The sequence below is a fragment of the Micrasema longulum genome, unplaced genomic scaffold, assembly GCF_059751315.1.
Source record: "Micrasema longulum isolate JH-2025_06_02 unplaced genomic scaffold, ASM5975131v1 h1tg000462l, whole genome shotgun sequence".
In the NCBI taxonomy this organism is placed as follows: Eukaryota; Metazoa; Arthropoda; class Insecta; order Trichoptera; family Brachycentridae; genus Micrasema; species Micrasema longulum.
The window spans coordinates 179,135-198,837 of record NW_028277660.1 but is presented as its reverse complement, the minus strand read 5'-3'; the positions used below and the strand labels follow the sequence as shown (position 1 = coordinate 198,837).

The window sequence follows — 19,703 nt, the reverse complement described above, 5'->3', positions numbered from 1 at the left end:
ATAAAGGTTTCAGCTCTTTTACTTCACAAAAGTCAACAGATGGAAGAGTTGAGGAAATGTGGATGTTCAAACATGGGCAGAACGGTGAATGTTACACAGTGTGTAAAGCGGCCACTTAAACCAGCCAATGACAGGTCATAAGCCCTGTAAATGCCTAGACTTCCATATTCCCTTCTCAAAAGTTTTCCCTCTCTGTTGGAATGAATTTAAATATGAACAACTCCCTAGGGAGGAAATCCAGCCAGTCTGCAAGCATTTGGACATAATCAAACATTATACATACCTAACCTACCTACCTAAATAATAGCGTAATTTAATACATACTTTTTTGTCTTATACTTAGTTTCAATAATAAAGTTTTATTTTATTTTATTAAATTTTATCTCTAATTCTTAATATTTTATAAATATTTATATTTTCGATACCTGACACCCTCTTTCCAATATAACACCCACACACCCACCCTCTCACTCACTTACACTCACACAAACACACTAGTATGTATTGTACGTGTATTTAATGTATTTCTGTGGATATCTGTCATTGGTTTTATTCTCTGTATATGTTATTTGTTATATTTTTATTACATGTATTACTGTTGATATCCCCAATAAATAAAAAAAAATAAAATAAAAAAAATTCAAAACCAAAATCAAAATCTTACATCGTATCGTATCGTATCATCTTACATAGGTAAAATATTAACAAATTGTAAAGTTAGGGATGATAAATTAAATCATTCGGGAATTTATAAATTAAATAGTTTAAATTGCCCAAATTTCTATATTGGAAAAACTTCACGTAAATTTAAAGTTAGAATCAAAGAACATATAAGATGTCTGAGTAATAATAATTTTTCAGAATTGGCAAATCATTTTATATCCGAAAACCATGAATTTAATCAAGAAACGTGTGTAGAAATTTTGCATGTCAATAAAAATGGTTTTCGTTTAGATAATTTAGAACAATTAGAAATTAGTAAAGCCATTCATCAAAAGAGTCGAACGTCATGGTCTTTGAAAGAAATGTAACTATGACTGAATGTAAGATTGTAGTAAATGGAGATAGTTTGAAACAGGTCGAAGAATTTGTATATCTGGGTAGTATGTTTACTAGAGATGGAAATATGGACAAGGATATTGAAAGGAGGGTTAGTGCCGGTAACAGAGTTAATGGTGCCTTAAAGTCTGTCGTAGCAAATAAGTGTCTATATTATTTTTTCAATTTCTATACTTATACTACTATTTTCAGGCGATGCCTAGTATGTAGGTGAAATAATTCAATTAGATGAATTTCACCCGCATAAATAAAGGTTTCAGCTCTTTAACTTCACAAACATCAACAGATGAAAGAATTGAAGGAATATAGATGTTCAAATACAGGCAGAATGGTGAATGTTACACAGTGTGTAAAGTGGCCACTTAAACCAGCCATTGACAGGTCATAAGCCCTGTAGATGCCTAGACTTCTATATCACCTTCTCTTAAATGTTCTTCATCTCTGTTGTAGTATGTTAATTTAAAATGAATATTATTTTTAACATTTTTTATTTATTTTCCGTGCGTTTTTGAGATATTTCATCCTACTCCAAAATTTTTAAATGTTGACGTGTACACGAAAACATTTAAAAAAATTAATTCTGGGTTGGGCTGGAATTCCTCATTGCTGGGTATTTTCATTTTATAATTTTTGTATATTTAAATTTAAGTATTCATTTTGTCGTTTTATGTATGCATTGAAATATTTTGTAATGTACATAAACGTTTATAAAATAAATAAATTATTGAAATTGAAATAAATATCGAATTCCTTGAATGAACGGGGTTTTATGTGGTATACGATTGTTTCACAAATATGTTTTTGATTTGTTTCAGGCCGATGTGTATCTCCTACCGAAGAAAATGGACGAATACGTAGCCAGCCTCCACCTCCCTACATTCGACGCCCACCTCACAGAACTAACAGACGAGCAAGCCAAATATCTCGGGTTGAATAAAGTCGGCCCCTTCAAACCAAACTACTACAGATATTAGGCTTTAAGTGAGTCGACGCTTATAAAAAATATTAAAAAAACACGCATCAATCGCCCAGTTCAATAATCAGAAAACAAAATTCGAATTAAGTGTACAGTTGTATTTATGTATAAAGAAAAAAACGTCTTTATGATTCCTTTAATCTGCCTTTAAATGTTGAGATCTGTCCAGTAAGCAGGCTGAGACAAGATAGGGAAATTATTATTATTATGGATAACTTATATAGCGCCGTTTTCGTAATAAAATACCTCAAGGGCGCTTTACATAGTGATTCTATTGTTAAATTAATTTAATTGAAGCTTTTAAATTTGTAATTTAATTAAAACAATTTATTTTGTTGTCACGTGCTACGGATTTATTCAAATGATTTAGAGAACAAGTGGGTTTTAAGTTTTTTCCGAAACATCACTTCACTTTCACAGCCTCGCACCTCTGCTGGGAGAGCATTCCATGCCATAGGGCCTGCGACCGCAGATGCGCGTTCACTAAATTTAGTGCGCTGTTTGCGTAGAGGTATAATAACTTTTCCTCTCGCCGTAGACGTAGCTGATCTAAGCGTGAGACGCCTGTCAGCTAGTTCATCTGGAATGCATAGTTCCCTTAGATATTCCGGAGCAGAGTTGTGCAGTGACTTATACATGAGCCAACAGAGTTTGTATTCGACCCTCTGTGGAAAACGTAGCCAGCGTAGTTCCCGAAGTAGTGGAGTGATATGACTGAACTTAGAGATTCCGAAAATAAGTCTCGCTGCGGCATTCAATACAGATTGGAGGCGAGTCATTTTGTTCATTGGTAGACCTGCATAGATACCATTACAATAATCGACTCTGGACACTACAAACGTAATGAAATAACAGGTTTTTAAAGTAATAAGCGTCTATGAAATACAGTCTAGACAAAAATAAAAGAACCACCACTAGCGAAACTCAAAGAGCTACTAACTGGCGGCCGGCAAATGGCAGAAGTACTGGCAGCTTTGCTGTTCGTGGGCGTGACGCGTGGAATTGTCTCTCTCGCTCCCTGTATACCCGTAGCGCAATCGCAAATAACTGTCGACGTGCTTAAAAACATGCTAAGCATTTGAGCAATCACAATGAACATGCTTAAGTTATCGCGGTCATAAGTCAACGCGTGTGTAATCTCTGAGTCAACGCTCGTGTCGGCTTGTTTTTTGTTTTCCTCGTGAATAAATACAGTTCACTGGCGAAAAATCGTCGTTTACTATAAAAAATAATACAATATATTGCACTTGCAAAATAGTAAGGAGTATCTAATACAAAAAAGTGAAAATTATATTACAATTACTATGGCGACTGCTTTTCTTGACGTTTGGCTTGCCAACCGCCGGCTAAATGCAACAAATAGCCTGATAAATAATAAATAAATAAATAAAAATAGCAGTTTTGGAATATTTTCCATATTTAGACGGGTGAAATTCAAATATGTGATTGCGCAGCAGGATTATACGTCGCGAAACGTAAATATTTTGACATTCAATATTAGGTGTTCACGGATGTTGCATTGTGATCGCGAATACGATAAACAACCGTGGTGAAAAGTTGTTATCACGTCGCTTATTAGCGCGTCGATAGTTATTTGTGATTGAGCTACAGTAAAAAAAATATTTATTATTCGTAGCATAAAAAATATTAAAAAATTTTTTTATTTTGAATTCCCGCAAAAACTGTTATTCCATTGGCCACGCCCCTAATACGTCACGATTCATGTTAATTTGTTCCTGACCATTCAAATTTGCTTAGAACATTGTCACGAATCTTAACGTTACGACTATCAAGGCCAAACATGTCGCGTTTTTCTGACATATTTAAATAAAATTTCTTTTTTAAATTTATGTATGAAAATATTTTTTCACAACACCCAAATTGATTTTGGAAATACAATTAATTGTTCTTAATCCATTTTTTATATTTTTATCGGTATTCGTAGTATGTGATATTTCCCATGAGGTATCATTCAATAATTCAATTTTGTTTTCTGCAAAATGCATATTTCAGGTTGTGTGATCAGCGAGACTTAATAAAATCCCAAAAATTTCAAAATTCCTTTAACACATAATAATTGATTTGTTTTCAAATTCTCAGCCTGTTCTATAATTAAGTTTTTTTTTTTTTAATTATCTCTTAATTTGCCATTTAAAAATGTCTGACTAACGAACTGGGCGATCGATATTCACAAATAAAATAATTACAAATTAACGCTTTGCCACTTCTAAGCCGTTAAAAAATGCAGAAATTATCGAGTATATAACGTCACATTATCCAGCGTTTATTTCTACGTGCATAAAAGTGGTAAATATTTAATAATTAAAATATTGTATAAAAATGTAATTAACACGTTCGCGGCTGCGCCGGCTATGGTCGTCAAAATCGTGTCTCTCATTGAGGAAATGAGTCCAAAAGGCTTTGGTAGTAAAAAGACATCTATCATCATTCCACGCCTGCTCCTCAGTTGCAGCATCCATGCATCCCTATTGGCTGCCAGCTCCCGTGCGTCCTTCAAAGTCAGGTTCGCGTCCTGCGCTTCTGACACAGCTGCATGTCCCTTCATACGGTTATATTCCAATCTCGTTTGGACACGTAGAGCGAATGGACGGCGAAAGAACAGTCAAAAAGATTTATGATGCGAATGTTGATGGATGCAGAAATCGAGGAAGACATGGCATGACCAAATCCAACAAATACTCAAGGATGGACATGTCAAAAGAAGAATATTTCAATTTATTGCAACAGATCGGGAAAACATTTTTCAGAAGGAAATATGTAAGTCTAGGCATTTACAGGGCTTATGACCTGTCATTGGCTGGTTTAAGTGGCCACTTTATTTACTGTGTAACATTCACCATTCTGCCCGTGTTTGAACATCCACATTTAAAGTAAAGGAGCTGAAACCTTCATTGCAGGCAGAATGGTGAATGTTATACAGTGTGTAATGTGGCCACTTAGACCAGCCAATGACAGGTCATAAGCCCTGTAAATGCCTAGACTTCCATATTCCCTTCTCAAAAATGTTTTCTCTCTCTGTTGCAGTAAATTTAAATATGAATAACTCCCTAGGGAGGAAATCCAGCCAGTCTGCAAGCATTTGGACATACTCAAACATTGTTGAAGACGAATATTTTTTTACTTTTTACATTATTTTTTTTTACACCACAACAGGCCAGGAGGCTTAATTACAGTGGTGAATTACATCACAGAGCACCCAGGCTTGAGAAAAATCACATTTTTAATTTTTGTGTTCTCACCGGGAATCGAACCCGGAACCTTCCGTGCGTGAGTCAAGCGTCTTGACCACTACACCACGGAGGCCGCCAATATGTTTATGTGTGCTCTATTTCAAGATTAAAAATAAATAAAATAATAAAAGTCGGAATAATTGGCGGGCGTGTGTGAGAAGATGTACGAATGAGAAAGCGAGATCTTTATGTAAAAACAGAGTAGTGTGGCGTTCTATCCTCTCTGCCTACGCAACTGACCTCTTTCAGTGTATTTAGATTACGATATATGCTTCCATGTAAGTGGATGTAAAAAATGTCCGCGAACGTGTTAATTATATCAAAATTGGAGATGTTACGGATATCTGGTATTGTGCGATTATTGCATGCCGTGCATGTGATCTTCACTTGTCAAGCATGTGATCTTCACATGCTTTGCACGTCGTACTGTAACATTCCTGCCCAGTATTCTTCGAGTCTCTAATGTATATATTTAAAACTACCGGTTCTAGTTGTCGGAGTGGTAATATTACGCGTACTTAGTATTGTACAAAGACAATTTGTTGCCTTTTCGACTATGTAAGACTATACTAGAAAAGAGACGCCTTATGAATAGAAATACACGCGATAATTAATTTTAGATGGTGACGCTATTTTTAAATCGCAGGTCCAACTGACTCCCATCGAAAGATCACAGGTCAACTCACGACTGCTATCAAACTGTCACAGATCGGTCTGTAAATGCTTTAAAACGATCACGGATCAGTCTGTGATTGCTATGTTAAATGTATGACTGCTATTGAAAATTCAAGGATCAATCTATGTCACAATTCAACTATTGACTACTGTCAAGAACTCACAGGTTAACCTATAACTGCTGTCAAAATATCTATCGAGAAATCATGTTACTCATGACTGCTTTAGAGTAATCACAGGGTAACCTATGACTGCTATCGTCAAATCACAGGTTAACCTATGACTGCTATCGTAAAATCACAGGTTAACCTATGACTGCTATCGTCAAATCACAGGTTAACCTATGACTGCTATCGTCAAATCACAGGTTAACCTATGACTGCTATCGTCAAATCACAGGTTAACCTATGACTGCTATCGTTAAATCACAGATTAACCTATGACTGCTATCGTAAAATCACAGGTTAACCTATGACTGCTATCGTTAAATCACAGATTAACCTATGACTGCTATCGTAAAATCACAGGTTAACCTATGACTGCTATCGTAAAATCACAGGTTAACCTATGACTGCTATCGTAAAATCACAGGTTAACCTATGACTGCTATCGTCAAATCACAGGTTAACCTATGACTGCTATCGTCAAATTACAGGTTAACCTATGACTGCTATCGTTAAATCACAGATTAACCTATGACTGCTATCGTAAAATCATGAGGTTAACCTATGACTGCTATCGTAAAATTACAGATTAACCTATGACTGCTATCGTAAAATCATGAGGTTAACCTATGACTGCTATCGTCAAATCACAGGTTAACCTACGAGTGCTTTAAACAACGCAGATTGACCTATAGTTAACATAATTATTGTAAAATGAAAATGACTGTTTGATCTTTGATTGCCATCAAGAAAACGCAGGTTGCCTGTGACGTTTTCGGGATATCGTAGTGACTAATGTCCACAAGAAAAAAAAACACAATTAAAGGACAAGCGACCGCAAGTATCGAAAATAGTGTTCATCGTATAACATAAAGGGTAGCTTAACATTAAAAAATACGCTATTTTTTCTTCTTTTTTTTATCTTAAACGGCACCTCTTTCCTAGTATTTTTATATTAGCGGCATCTTCAGATATGTGACGCAAGAGAGGCTGTATTTAAATTGTAAATGCTCTAGGCGTCTGTAACAAGATGGACCTCTTTTACGCCCGCATTCTCATTTAAAAATATTATTTTTAAATCGCTGTATAATAAAATTTTATTCTTTCATCTGCGTCATATTTTATGTGATTATTTATATTTTTATAAAAGCTTTGCAAGGTAACAAATTCCGATTTAATTACTAATTAATTTTGTTGAACAATAATAATTTTACGATGGGTTCAATGCACCGGTCTCCTGTTTTACGCGGTGGATAAATGCTTACTCTTAATTCGTATGAAAAATACCAGATTTTTATTTTATTTATTTATTTATATACAATTCAGCACTACTGTTAATTACTGTGTACATAAAATCTGATGAATGTCGATAAATCGAAGTGATGGTTTTTGAAAGAAATGAAAGTTGTACACCGGAAGTACAAAGATTGACTATTGATTGAATAAATGAATATTAATTAAAAATTCGATTATTATGTAAATAAAGCTGTTTCTTTGAATATTGTAGAAATAATGCTGTACTCCTTGCTAACAACAAAGAGGAACTGCAATTCTTGGTAACAAAGGTCTACGATGTATGCGGGAGAAGCGATTTGCTGATGAATGTCGATAAATCCAATGTGATGGTATTTGAAAGGAATGAAAGTATGACTAAATGTGAAATCACTGTGAATGGAGTTATACTAAAACAAGTAGAGGAATTTGTGTATCTGGGAAGAAGGTTTACTAAGGATGGAATGACTGAGAAAGATATTGAAAGGAGGGTGAGTGCCGGGAACAGAGTGAACGGTGCACTTAAATCGACCTTGGCAAATAAATGTTTGTCACAAGAGGCAAAATTGGCAGCTCACAACGGAGTCCTTGTCCCGTCCCTGATGTATGGGAGCGAAGTATGGACTTGGAAAAACAGGGATGAAAGCGGGCTGAATGCTGTCAAAATGCGATCGCTCACGCGAGTGTGTGGTAAAACTATGCACGATAGATGCACAAATGTCGAGATTCGTGAATTATCTATGTCTGAAACTTGCATTATCGACAGAATCAAGAAAGGGGTGCTGCGTTGGCTTGGACATGTAGAGCGAATGGACAGCGAAAGAACTGCTAAAAGGATCTACGATGCAAATGTTGATGGATGCAGAAAACGTGGAAGACTGAGAAATACATGGCACGATCGAGTCCATCAAATACTTGAAGATGGACATGTCAAAAGTAGGAATAATCGGCGCGCGTGCACGAGAAGATGTATGAATGTAGAGGAAGCGAGATCTGTATGCAAAGATAGAGTGTTGTTTGTATTGCGTTCTATCCTCTCTGCCTACCCTTACGGGGAAACGGCGTGATGGTTTGTTTGATAAAAACTGTCCGCTGTGTAAAACGGGAGTCTCGTGTCTTCTTTACTATGGAATCACCCTAATGATATACCACTGAAATTTTACAAATTTTATTTTTATAGTTTTGTGTTTTGAAAAGTATTTTTAATCAATAAGTTAATAATTTTTAGTCTGTATACTAATTTTAAGATGAAAATAAATGGGGATCATTCTTCTACGTCTTTTTCGCACATACGTCGCTGTAATGCGATCCTAAACGTCGGAAAAGAGTGCTAACGACGCATGATAGTATTTTAACAATTTATTACGTCTTTTTAAAATTTGCTTTAATAAGATATAAAAAATACTGCGACGAAATTTCACAAAAATAAACCATTCCAACCATTACTGCCATGCAGGAAGCCTCAGAGTAATACTGCGCCAAGCTATAGAGGAGCCCAAACGTGGGAAAACCATTCTATGACTATTGGGTATTAAGTTAGCTACACGCAGCAAAACAATGCGCCGTCCTCAGGTCGAGAATTGCCAAATTAATATTAATTTGCATTGTAATTACTTTTAAATATGTACCTGTGTATTTATTACTGCAGGGTTATTCCAATTAATTTTTCTATAATTCGCCTGTATTTATTTTATAAAACTGAAAATACGTGTGTGTGTGTTTATTTTTTTATTTATTTATTCATTTTATTCGCAATATACTTATGTTACATTTATTGAGACATAAATCCCAACTCCATGGAACCAAAGTCCCGTGTTGAGTTTGTTTGTTTGTCCGTCACATCTTCGAAATGGCGAGTCGTAGCGGCCTGAAATTTGGACACGTCATTTTAGGTGCGAATTTAAGGTTAACATTGCTATTTTCGAGTAAAATTTCAATCGACCTCTACTCGATAAAGACTCAAACTTTATATGGATGCCTAGTGCGGCCCCGACGTATTGCCCGTAATCAGCTGTCATTATCAACAGTAAACATACTTTTTTTCACAAATTTATCTCCCAAATTTTAAAAAATGGATCTAAAGTAAATATGTTGATATAAGGAAAGTTTTTAAGCAACATAATACACGTGTCGGGACAATAAATGCCAAAAATTAATGTAAATCATGGGAAAATATTCGTAATCAATCACCTGTGAAAACTGACTCCTTTAACACATTTGACGCTCCTACTGCTGCAACCAAACATCCTGCAATTCACCATAGTGTTTTTTTTATTTATTATAACGTAAATCGCCAAGTTCTTTACAAACAAAGCCAAGCACAGCGACAAAAGCATCCGATCGAACCGTTATTTTCATGTTGTCAAACAAAACAAAGTGGCCATCAATTTGTTGCTAAGCAACAAACCAACATCGCTTGCGTTCTATGAAACATAGTGATAGGGCTTCGCTATAGGTTCACGCATTATTACTCTGAGCAGGAAGCCGTAACAGATTGAGCTTAAATATACATTTTACTTGAGTACCGTTCATCAAATCAAGTGAGGGTTATCACCAGAGCCCGCCCAGGGCACTGCAGATTGAACAAACACCTTGCTAGAATAAACCTTTTCCAAACTTAGATGTAGGTTCTGCAGTGCAGATGAGGAAACACCTATACGTGTTCTATGTGAATGTGATTGAAAAATTCCATTAAAAGTGTGTGAAATGTTAACAAAGGCCTATGGTGAGTCTGCTATGAGTAAAACAAGAGTTTACGAGTGGTATAAGCGTTTCCAAGATGGCCGTGAAGATGTTGAAGATGACAAACGGCCCGGACGCCCCAACACATCAACAGCCGATGAAAACGTGGAAAAGGTGAATGAAATGGTTATGAACGATCGCCGAATCACAATCAGAGAACTCGCTGATGATGTTAGCGTATCGATTGGCAAATGGAAGTTGCTCAGGTGTCACTAAATGAAGTCAAGGACGATGCAGGCAGAATTATTGAAACGTGTTATAACAGGTGACGAGACGTGGTATTATGGATATGACGTCGAAACTAAGGCTCAATCGTCCCAGTGGAGGCATTTTGGATCACCAAGACGAAAATTGCCGAGCACGCCGAACACGTCTAACCTTAACGGCTGCCACAGACAAAGTAAGCAATGAATACAGCTGGAAATGTTAGCATACTTCAGGGGCATGTATACCAACATTAAAAAACGACAATCAGACTCTCCGAACCCGCAAAATTAAAAAAATCTCGTTATTTTCTGAACAGACCTCGTATATAGAATTATAGCACCCAGGCTTGAGAAAAATCACATTCAATTTTTGTTTTCTCATCGGAATCGAACCCGGAACCGTGCGTGAGTCGAGCGTCTTGACCACTACACCACGGAGACTGTAGGGCAGTGTAGGCGCTATGCAGACGCCGTATAGGCGATATTTCTTTTTTTCCAAGTATAAATCTTGTCTCGAGACAGCTTTCACACTATTTGCTGAATGTTTGTCTTTTGTCTATCACACGGTCCCCAATTATTTTTACAATTTGAATTCCTGTTTTATGTCTTTTTAAAACCTGTTGCTTGTATTCACTTGTAAAAAAGTTAATAGACAGTTTTAATTTGTGTCTGTGAAACACCTCAAATTGTTCGCATTTCTAATCTGAACATCTCAAATTGTTAACATTTAAAATTTGAACACCTCAAATTGTTCAAATTTCAAAATTTGAACACCTCACATCGTTCACATTTTAAATATAAACAGCTCTATCGTTCCCATTTTCAATTTGAACACCTCAATCGTTCACATTTTTAATTTGAACACCTCCAATAGTTCCCATTTGAAATATGAACACCTCAAATCGTTTGTATTTCAAATCTGAACATCTCAAATTGTTCACATTTTAAATATGAACACCTCAAATCGTTCCCATTTTAAATTTGAACACCTCAAATTAGTCAAATTTTAAATTTGAACATTTTAAATCGGTCACATTTCAAATTTGAACACCTCAAATTGTTCACACTTTTAATATGAAAACCTCAAATCGTTCACATTTCAAATTTGAACATCTCAAAATGTGCATTTTTGAAAATATGAAATCCGATAATCTTTTAGAAATATCCCACCAAATGTATGTATCTTTTAAAAATAACCATTTTAATCACAAGGAACCAAAAAATGATATATTTTTTTAATCATAAATTGTTATCGCAACAGGTTTTTTGTATTATTATTGATAATTTTAAATGTATTTTAATCATTGATTTCACAAATTATTGTAATGTTATTGTTTGTATTCAATATTCCTGTATTTTTAAGCGCTTACTTTTAAAAATGTTTATATATTTTTTACTGTGATTGACATGTTCAAATATACACAAAATTTAAGATTCATCTACTTTCGTACCTACCAAAATTAAAAAGGCAGAGGGCTCATTTTTCAAGTATTGGCACCGCAACGAAAGCCTCTATTTTTTTCTGGTTCTGCTGGTAGTAAGCATTACAGAGAAAAGTATATTTCAGCCATTTCGATCAAATGCCAAATTATTAATTAGTCCTTAAAATATAGCTTGATTAAAATGACATTTGTCAGAAAAAGTGATGACATAACTTTGTAGTAACGTCTAAGGAGTTATTTATATTTACCCACGAAAAATCATTCGTATCTGGCGTGTTAATAATTTTTTTTAATACAATGCTTGACACAAATCAACATAAATATATAAAATCAGTTTTAAAATTTAAAAAAAAAAAACTAAAATAAACCTTTTTTAAAATTGAATCGGCATTCTCTTCGTAACACTTCATTATAAATTATTATGAAAATAAAACTTTGTTATTAGTGTTACACAATTTTATTATTTTACAAGAAGACTACTATAGTTTCGGGAGAGCACTCCTCCCATCGACGGGTGATATTTTTTTTTTTTTTTTTTAAAAGAAATATTTGCGTTCTTATGATTTACCCAAATATTTAATTTTGAGGGCCATTTTCAACGAGTTGTAAATAACTCACTATTAGAAAATGGAATCAAGTTGGGGTAGAGTGGGATTCGAACCACGGACCTTTGGTCCGTGAGTCCGAGACACTAGCCACGGGACCACAACCCGATCAAAACTAATATAGTAAACACAGAATATTGTTCATAATAATTTAAAATTAATCTAATTATTAAAGACGGTCTTACAAGTTTACATCATTTTGCTAAAACGTTGAAGATGGGACAAATTGATCAATGTAAATTGATCGAGTAAAAAATAATTCATTTTATGTTATTCATGAAAAAAGTATAAATGTCTTATTTTTTGGTGAATAATTGTCTTAAACACACTATAACAGGCTTGTTTTTGCGTTTTTATATCAATTATCATAAAAAACTGATAAAATCGATTTGATCAGTGATCAGTGATCAGTAATTTCCCATCACTAATGACATTAGTTTGACAGCCGTCATTCTAATCAAGCCATATTTTAAGGACTATAGGTTCAAAATTATAGTTCAATATTTTGAAGTTCAACTTATCCCAACAATTGATCGTATTAATTCAATTTGAAGCTTTATCAGGCTTTAAAAAAAACCTTATTTTCTTGCTTATAAATATGTTTAACACGTTCGCAATATGCGGGCTATAGCCGTCGGTCCAAATGACATTGGTAGCGAAGACGGAGACAGCCTTTGTAAAACTGAAGTATTTATATGGTAGAAGACATGGTGTCTACAATGTTTTGAGTTGGTCAAAATTTTTTTTAGACGAGGACTGGATTCAACTCCCTGGGGATCTGTTAATTTTTTCCTTTTTCCCATTGAGTAATAGTTTTGATTTAAGGTAATTTATAAACAAATACGTTTATTTCTATTTTTATATATTTTTCACTTTTTAATCTTTTTTTTTTTTTTCTATTGAATATGTTCTGTAACTTGAATTATAAAAATAAAACTTTTATTTTATTGGTTGGTTGGAAGAAATTGCCATTTGGCAATAAGCCCGCCAATGTACAAATAACATTATGTACAAAAAGTTAAATAAATAAATATTAACGTTTTACAACAGAGATAAAGAACATTTTAGTGAAGGTAATATAGAAATCTAGACAGTTGTTTGGCCGCCTCTTTACACACTGTGTAACATTCACCGTTCTGCCTATATTTTAACATCTATATTCCTTCGATTTTTCCATCTGTTTTACCTTTGTGAAGTTAAAGAGCTGAAACCTTTATTGCTGCGGGTGAGATTCATCGGATTGAATTATTTCACCTACATATTAGGCAACGCCTGATTTAAAAAAAATATCGATTTCTATACTTTTTCTGGTCCATGGACCAGGTGGATTTATCAAGAATATTTTGAGTTTGTCCAAAATTTGTAGACAAGAAATATAGATGTTCAAATATGGGCAGAATGGTGAATGTTCACAGTGTGTAAAGTGGCCACTTAAACCAGCCAGTGACAGGTCATAAGCCTCGCAGATGCATAGACTTTTAAATTATTCTGACTTCTCTAAAATTTTCTTCATCTCTGTTGTAAAATGGTAATATTATCAGCTCCCCAGGGAGTTGAATCCAGTCCTTGCCTACAAAAATTTGGACAAGCTCAAAATATTGTTGATAAATCCACCCGGTCCATGAAGAAGTATAGAAATTGAAAAAAAATATATTTTCAGGCGTTGCCTAGTCTAGTATGTAGGTGAAATAATTCAATTAGACGAATCTCACCCGCATAAATAAAGGTTTCAGCTCTTTGACTTCACAAACATCAACAGAAGAATTAAAGGAATATAGATGTTCAAGTTTGGGCAGAATGGTTAATGTTACACGGTGTGTAAAGTGGCCACTTGAACCAGCCATTGACAGGTCATAAGCCCTGTAGGTGCCTGGACTTCTATATTACCTTCCCTTAAATGTTCTTCATCTCTGTTGTAATTTGTTAGTATTTATATAATTGAAAAAATAACATTTTCAGGCGTTGCCTAGTATGTAGGTGAAATAATTCAATTAGATGACTTCTATATTACCTTCTCTTAAATGTTCTTCATCTCTGTTGTAATATGTTGATATAAACAGCTCTCCAGACAGTTAAATCCAGTCCTTAGCTACAAAAATTTGGACAAACTCAAAATATCGTTTATATAAATACAACAGGTCATTTAAATTCTTCTAGTTTTTAACACTTTGAAGGCATATGTGTCCACATGACTGACGATCTTATGAGAGAAAAAAATGTCCGCGAACGTGTTAAACAAAATATCTATCTATTATTATGTTACTTACTTTTGTAGATGTTTTGGTTGCTTTATATTTTTACGACCTCAATTCTTCAGCTACATTGTACTATAGTTAACTAGGGTAAGTTAAGCAACCAGCATTATGGAAGGGCTGTAGATTATATACACAAGGGTAGTATTATGTAATGTGAAAAGTATTGTTGCCATGTTGAATAAAGGTTTATAAATATTAATTGTATTTTCATTACTGTCAGGTGTACTATAAGGAATCAATTCGGGGGCTTAGGGTCATAAGGGCGAAACTACAAAAAATGCTGTTTTGTGTTAAGTACTAATCTGATATCCAAACAAAATATCCTGTTAGTGACAAAAAGATGAAACTCATCCGATAAGTAGTTACCTAGATAAATTTGTGTGAAACTACAAATGAAGCGTTTTGTTTAAAGTCAGAAGAATAAAACACCTTTTACATCATTTTGTTAATTTACTAATGTAAGCGCAAGTTAGGGTCATATAGACGAAAGCGTAGTTTCATATTTTTGTCTCCAAAACATTTTATGCTCCGTTAACTGTATTTTTTATTTTCTTTATTTGTTACCCTTAAAAGACAGTATTATTTTTTGAAAACTATTTTATCATTTATCTCAAAACTGTGTTTTTGTAGTTTCGCCCTTATGACCCTTAACCCCCGAATTATTGTTGGTGTTTGATAATTCCCTTCATAGTTTAACTTCCCTTACTAAACGTAGAAGCATTTCTGATATGTCTTTCCTCTTCAAAATTTTAAACAATTTTATCCATAGTCCATCTCTCGGAGCGTATTTCAATCAATTGTACCGTAAAGTCAACACGACAAGTTCATTTTTTTAAATAATTTATTGCCAAAAAAAAATTATGTCCAAAACTCGTTTATTTATTGTAGCTGCTCCAAATTTAATTTACTTTGTCCCCATTTAGATATTTTTAATTCAAAATTTTGTGACTTCAAAAAAACTTTTTGAATCACTGTTAAATAAAACATTTGTCAGTGTGTAATAAGTTTATGTTCCTTTAATTATGTTTATTTTATTATAATATCAAAATTTTGAATTGGTCAACTATATTATGAAAATCCCTCTCCTCCCCTCCTCCACTCTATTTCCTCATCCCTTAACCTTCTTACAAGCTCTTTTTTTTCTCATGTCTTCTACAATATATTATTCTTCTCTTTACTGTGTAACATGTTCTCTCATTATATTTGCGAAAAACTTTAACTGGATGTATGTACTATTTTTTATATTTTGTATTCTTATATAAAAACTGTTGTTTTTCCTTAATAAATAAATAATAAAAAAAATAATAATAATAATGACGCTTTAAAAACACTGGTGGAAACGAATCCTAAACTGAGTATCCAGGAAATAGAAAACACTCTTCAGGCTACTCGGTCAACAGCTAGCCCACCACATACCGCACACCGCATTGGACATGATCAATTCGCCGAAATGATTACAAAACTTTTTAAAAGCCTCGAAATTCTTTTTAGAAGCCACCAGATCTGTATATCCGACAGGACCTATAACAGGGCCACGGATAGCAGCGAGAAGCTCCATTCGGTAATCATAGAGAAGGGGAAAGGGACAAGACCACAGGATGTGTTCAGAAGATTGGTTAGGATATCCGCAGCAGCACGAAGAGGAGTCAACAATATTAAAAACAAATATTTTTTTATTAAATTTACCATGACCTGATAAAAACTGCGTATTTATTTATTTATTGTGGATAACTTATATAGCGCCATTTTCGTAATAAAATACCTCAAGGGCGCTTTACATGGTGATTCTATTGTTAAGTTAATTTGATTGAAGCTTTTAAATTTGTAATTTAATTAAAATAATTTATTTTGTTGTCACGTGCTACGGATTTATTCAAATGATTTAGAGAACAAGTGGGTTTTAAGTTTTTTCCGAAACATCACTTCACTTTCACAGCCTCGCACCTCTGCTGGGAGAGCATTCCATGCCATAGGGCCTGCGACCGCAAATGCGCGCTCACCAAATTTAGTGCGCTGTTTGCGTAGAGGTAAAAAAACTTTTCCTCTCGCCGTAGACGTAGCTGATCTAAGCGTGAGACGCCTGTCAGCTAGTTCATCTGGAATGCATAGTTCCCTTAGATATTCCGGAGCCGAGTTGTGCAGTGACTTATACATAAGACAACAGAGTTTGTATTCGACCCTCTGTGGAAAACGTAGCCAGTGTAGTTCCCGAAGTAGTGGAGTGATATGACTGAACTTAGAGATTCCGAAAATAAGTCTCGCTGCAGCATTCAATACAGATTGTAGGCGAGTCATTTTGTTCATTGGTAGACCTGCATAGATACCATTACAATAATCAACTCTAGACACTACAAACGCATTTATTGATTGACGGGCGGCATCAACCGGCAAATTTTTGCGTATGCATTTAATTTGTCTCAGCTGGTAGAAGCATGAACTTATCGTTCTACTAATTTGAGCGTCAAGAGATAGGTCAGAATTGAGTAAAACTCCCAGGAGTTTAACGGTGGGTAAAACGGCACTCCCTACATTGGGTAGAGCCGTATCCTGGATCAAATTCTGTCGTCTGGCTGAAGCCACCCACAGTTGTTCAGTTTTTGATGGGTTTAATGTTAGTCTGTTTTCAGACATCCAGTTTCCTATTTTCTTGATGCATCCATCAATTAAATTGACAAGCCACTTCTCTCGCCTGGTTTGCAATAAAAATAAATCTGCGTATCATCTGCATAGCAGTGCGACCACAATCCACATTCTTTGGTAGTCCTGTGATCGGGGATAACCCGAGAAGATTCTAAGCGCTGACGGATTGAAGGAAATAAAAGAAAGGTAACCCTCCTGAAGGGAAAGATTCCCATCACGAATGCCAAAAATCTCACCCGCATAAATAAAGGTTTCAGCTCTTTGACTTCACAAACATCAACAGATGAAAGAATTAAAGGAATATAGATGTTCAAGTTTGGGCAGAATGGTGAATGTTACACTGTGTGTAAAGTGGCCACTTAAACCAGCCATTGACAGGTCATAAGCCCTGTAGATGCCCAGACTTCCATATTACCTTATCTTAAATGTTCTTCATCTCTGTTGTAATATGTTAATATAAACAGCTCCCCAGGGAGTTGAATCCAGTCCTTGTTCACAAAAATTTGGACAAACTCAAAATATTGTTTGCCTGTATTTATTATAAAAAAGTTGTATTTACTGCGTAAATCCGTCAAATAAATAAATAAATAAGTCTTAAAAAAACGTTTCCCGACAGTATTTCAAACACATTTATTAATTTAATTTTGTAAAAAAAAATCGCGATATTTCTCTATTCTTCCTTTGAAATTCACACATTTTGACGCAGGCCTCTTTGAAAAATGATTCCTCAATTATTTGTTTGATTTTTTCGATCTGTATTGATTTTCGCATTCGCCACAGATGACAATTTAACTCGTAAAAATAATGACAAATATTTGGACTGCAATAGATCGTGGGCGGACAAAAAGCTACCTTCCTTTTGTCAGGTGAATCCCGCTGTGGCGGTCCTCCTCAAAAGGATAAAGCCACTAACTAACCTGGTGACAATGCCACGACGGAGCACGCAGAGAACCGGACATTGTCAACCTGTCATCTGCTCCACCCAACCATTGTCATCAAGAGACTAACTTGTTATGGCTGTAGTCATAAAAACGCACGAAAAATGAGGAAATCATTCAAATTTGCCATCAAACAATTTTGCCATTATAAATCTACGTTTTTTTTAAATCTCGCGATTAAGGCAGTAGTCTGGAAAAACGAACGCAGAATTAGGAAATCATACGATTTCGCCATATAAAACGAACGTTTTTTTTTAAATCGCGCAATAATAAAAAAATATAAAAACATAAATTAAGTAAAAACAATATTTTAAAAGGTATTTCTGTTAAAAAATATACTTAAAAGTTTTATGTAACTAAAATATAATTTCATTTAAATTATTTATTGACAATTCTTGATGGAATTCCATTGTAATGATGTAATAACTTATATTTACATATAAGTTGTGTAAATGTATCTACACTTAAGATAATATTTAGTTTTATATAAATTATCCATACACTGTATAATATTCACCAGTCTGAAGATGCCCATTAGAAGGTAAAAGCGCAAATTGGTCAAAATAAATAAGTGGAAGTGTACCAAGTATTTTTTTAAATTAATAACTTATATGTAAATATAAGTTATTACATCATTAAAATATAATTACTTTTAGACCGGCAGATTACGCCATTTCAAATTTAGACTGAACTGAGGTATCTAGGATCTCAATAAAGACTAAGTATTGAACCAAAATTGGTTAAAATTATTTGAAGATAATAAATTAAACATGAAAGTGGCCGCAGCCAATTTTAATTTTTTTAATTTGAAAAAAAATACAAGCATTAAAATGCTTACAAAAATCACATGCATTTTTGTGACATTTTCCATGCATTCAATAAAACTTTAAAAAAAAAATTGAAAATATTGAAATACTTTAGTTGAAACCTTTTATTATAGAATTGTATGCCTTTTTTTTTAAACAGAAGACAATTCTGGTTGTAATATTTAATTTATAACAACATCTTTTTTACTTTTTTTTCATTTAAATTATTTATTGACAATTCTTGATGAAATTCCATTGTAATGATGTAATAACTTATATTTACATATAAGTTATTAATTTAAAAATTACTTGGTACACTTTCACTTATTTATTTTGACCAATTAGCGCTTTCACCCTCTAATGTGCATCTTCAGACTGGTGAATATTATAAATGAATAAATAATTTAAATTAAATAAATAGAAGTTGTTTAAAAATTAAAATTAATGTAAAAAAATGAAGAAAATTTGTAAAAGTAATTAAAATAAAGAATGAGAAACATGATTAGATGTAAAAATAAAATAAAATAATAACATGTTTAAAAAAGGAAAAACATAAATATACACAAACATATTTTAAGGGATTCAAAGAAACGATGAGAAGAATCTTTAAGTGAAATATAAAACTATAAATTTAGGTCAACTTAAAAAACATCTTCAAAATTAATGCCACAT

General features: G+C 33.9%; 1 protein-coding gene and 1 long non-coding RNA gene across 8 annotated transcripts in view; both read left to right on the top strand.

Moving 5' to 3' along the window:
• LOC148281423 (adenosylhomocysteinase-like 1) overlaps positions 1–2,940 on the top strand; it is a 59,801-nt gene extending 56,861 nt beyond the window's left edge. For all 7 annotated transcript variants that reach the window (XM_088226706.1, XM_088226710.1, XM_088226707.1 and 4 more), the window contains one exon: positions 1,875–2,940. In XM_088226706.1, the coding sequence (XP_088082832.1) occupies positions 1,875–2,033 (159 nt within the window). In that variant the 3' untranslated portion in view covers positions 2,034–2,940. The remainder of the gene's footprint in view (positions 1–1,874) is intronic.
• An 830-nt stretch (positions 2,941–3,770) lies between these two features.
• On the top strand, positions 3,771–6,976 carry LOC148281422 (uncharacterized). Its single transcript, XR_015822364.1, has 2 exons — positions 3,771–4,813; positions 5,020–6,976. It is a non-coding gene; the product is annotated as an uncharacterized LOC148281422 (long non-coding RNA).
• The last annotated feature ends 12,727 nt before the right edge of the window (positions 6,977–19,703 follow it).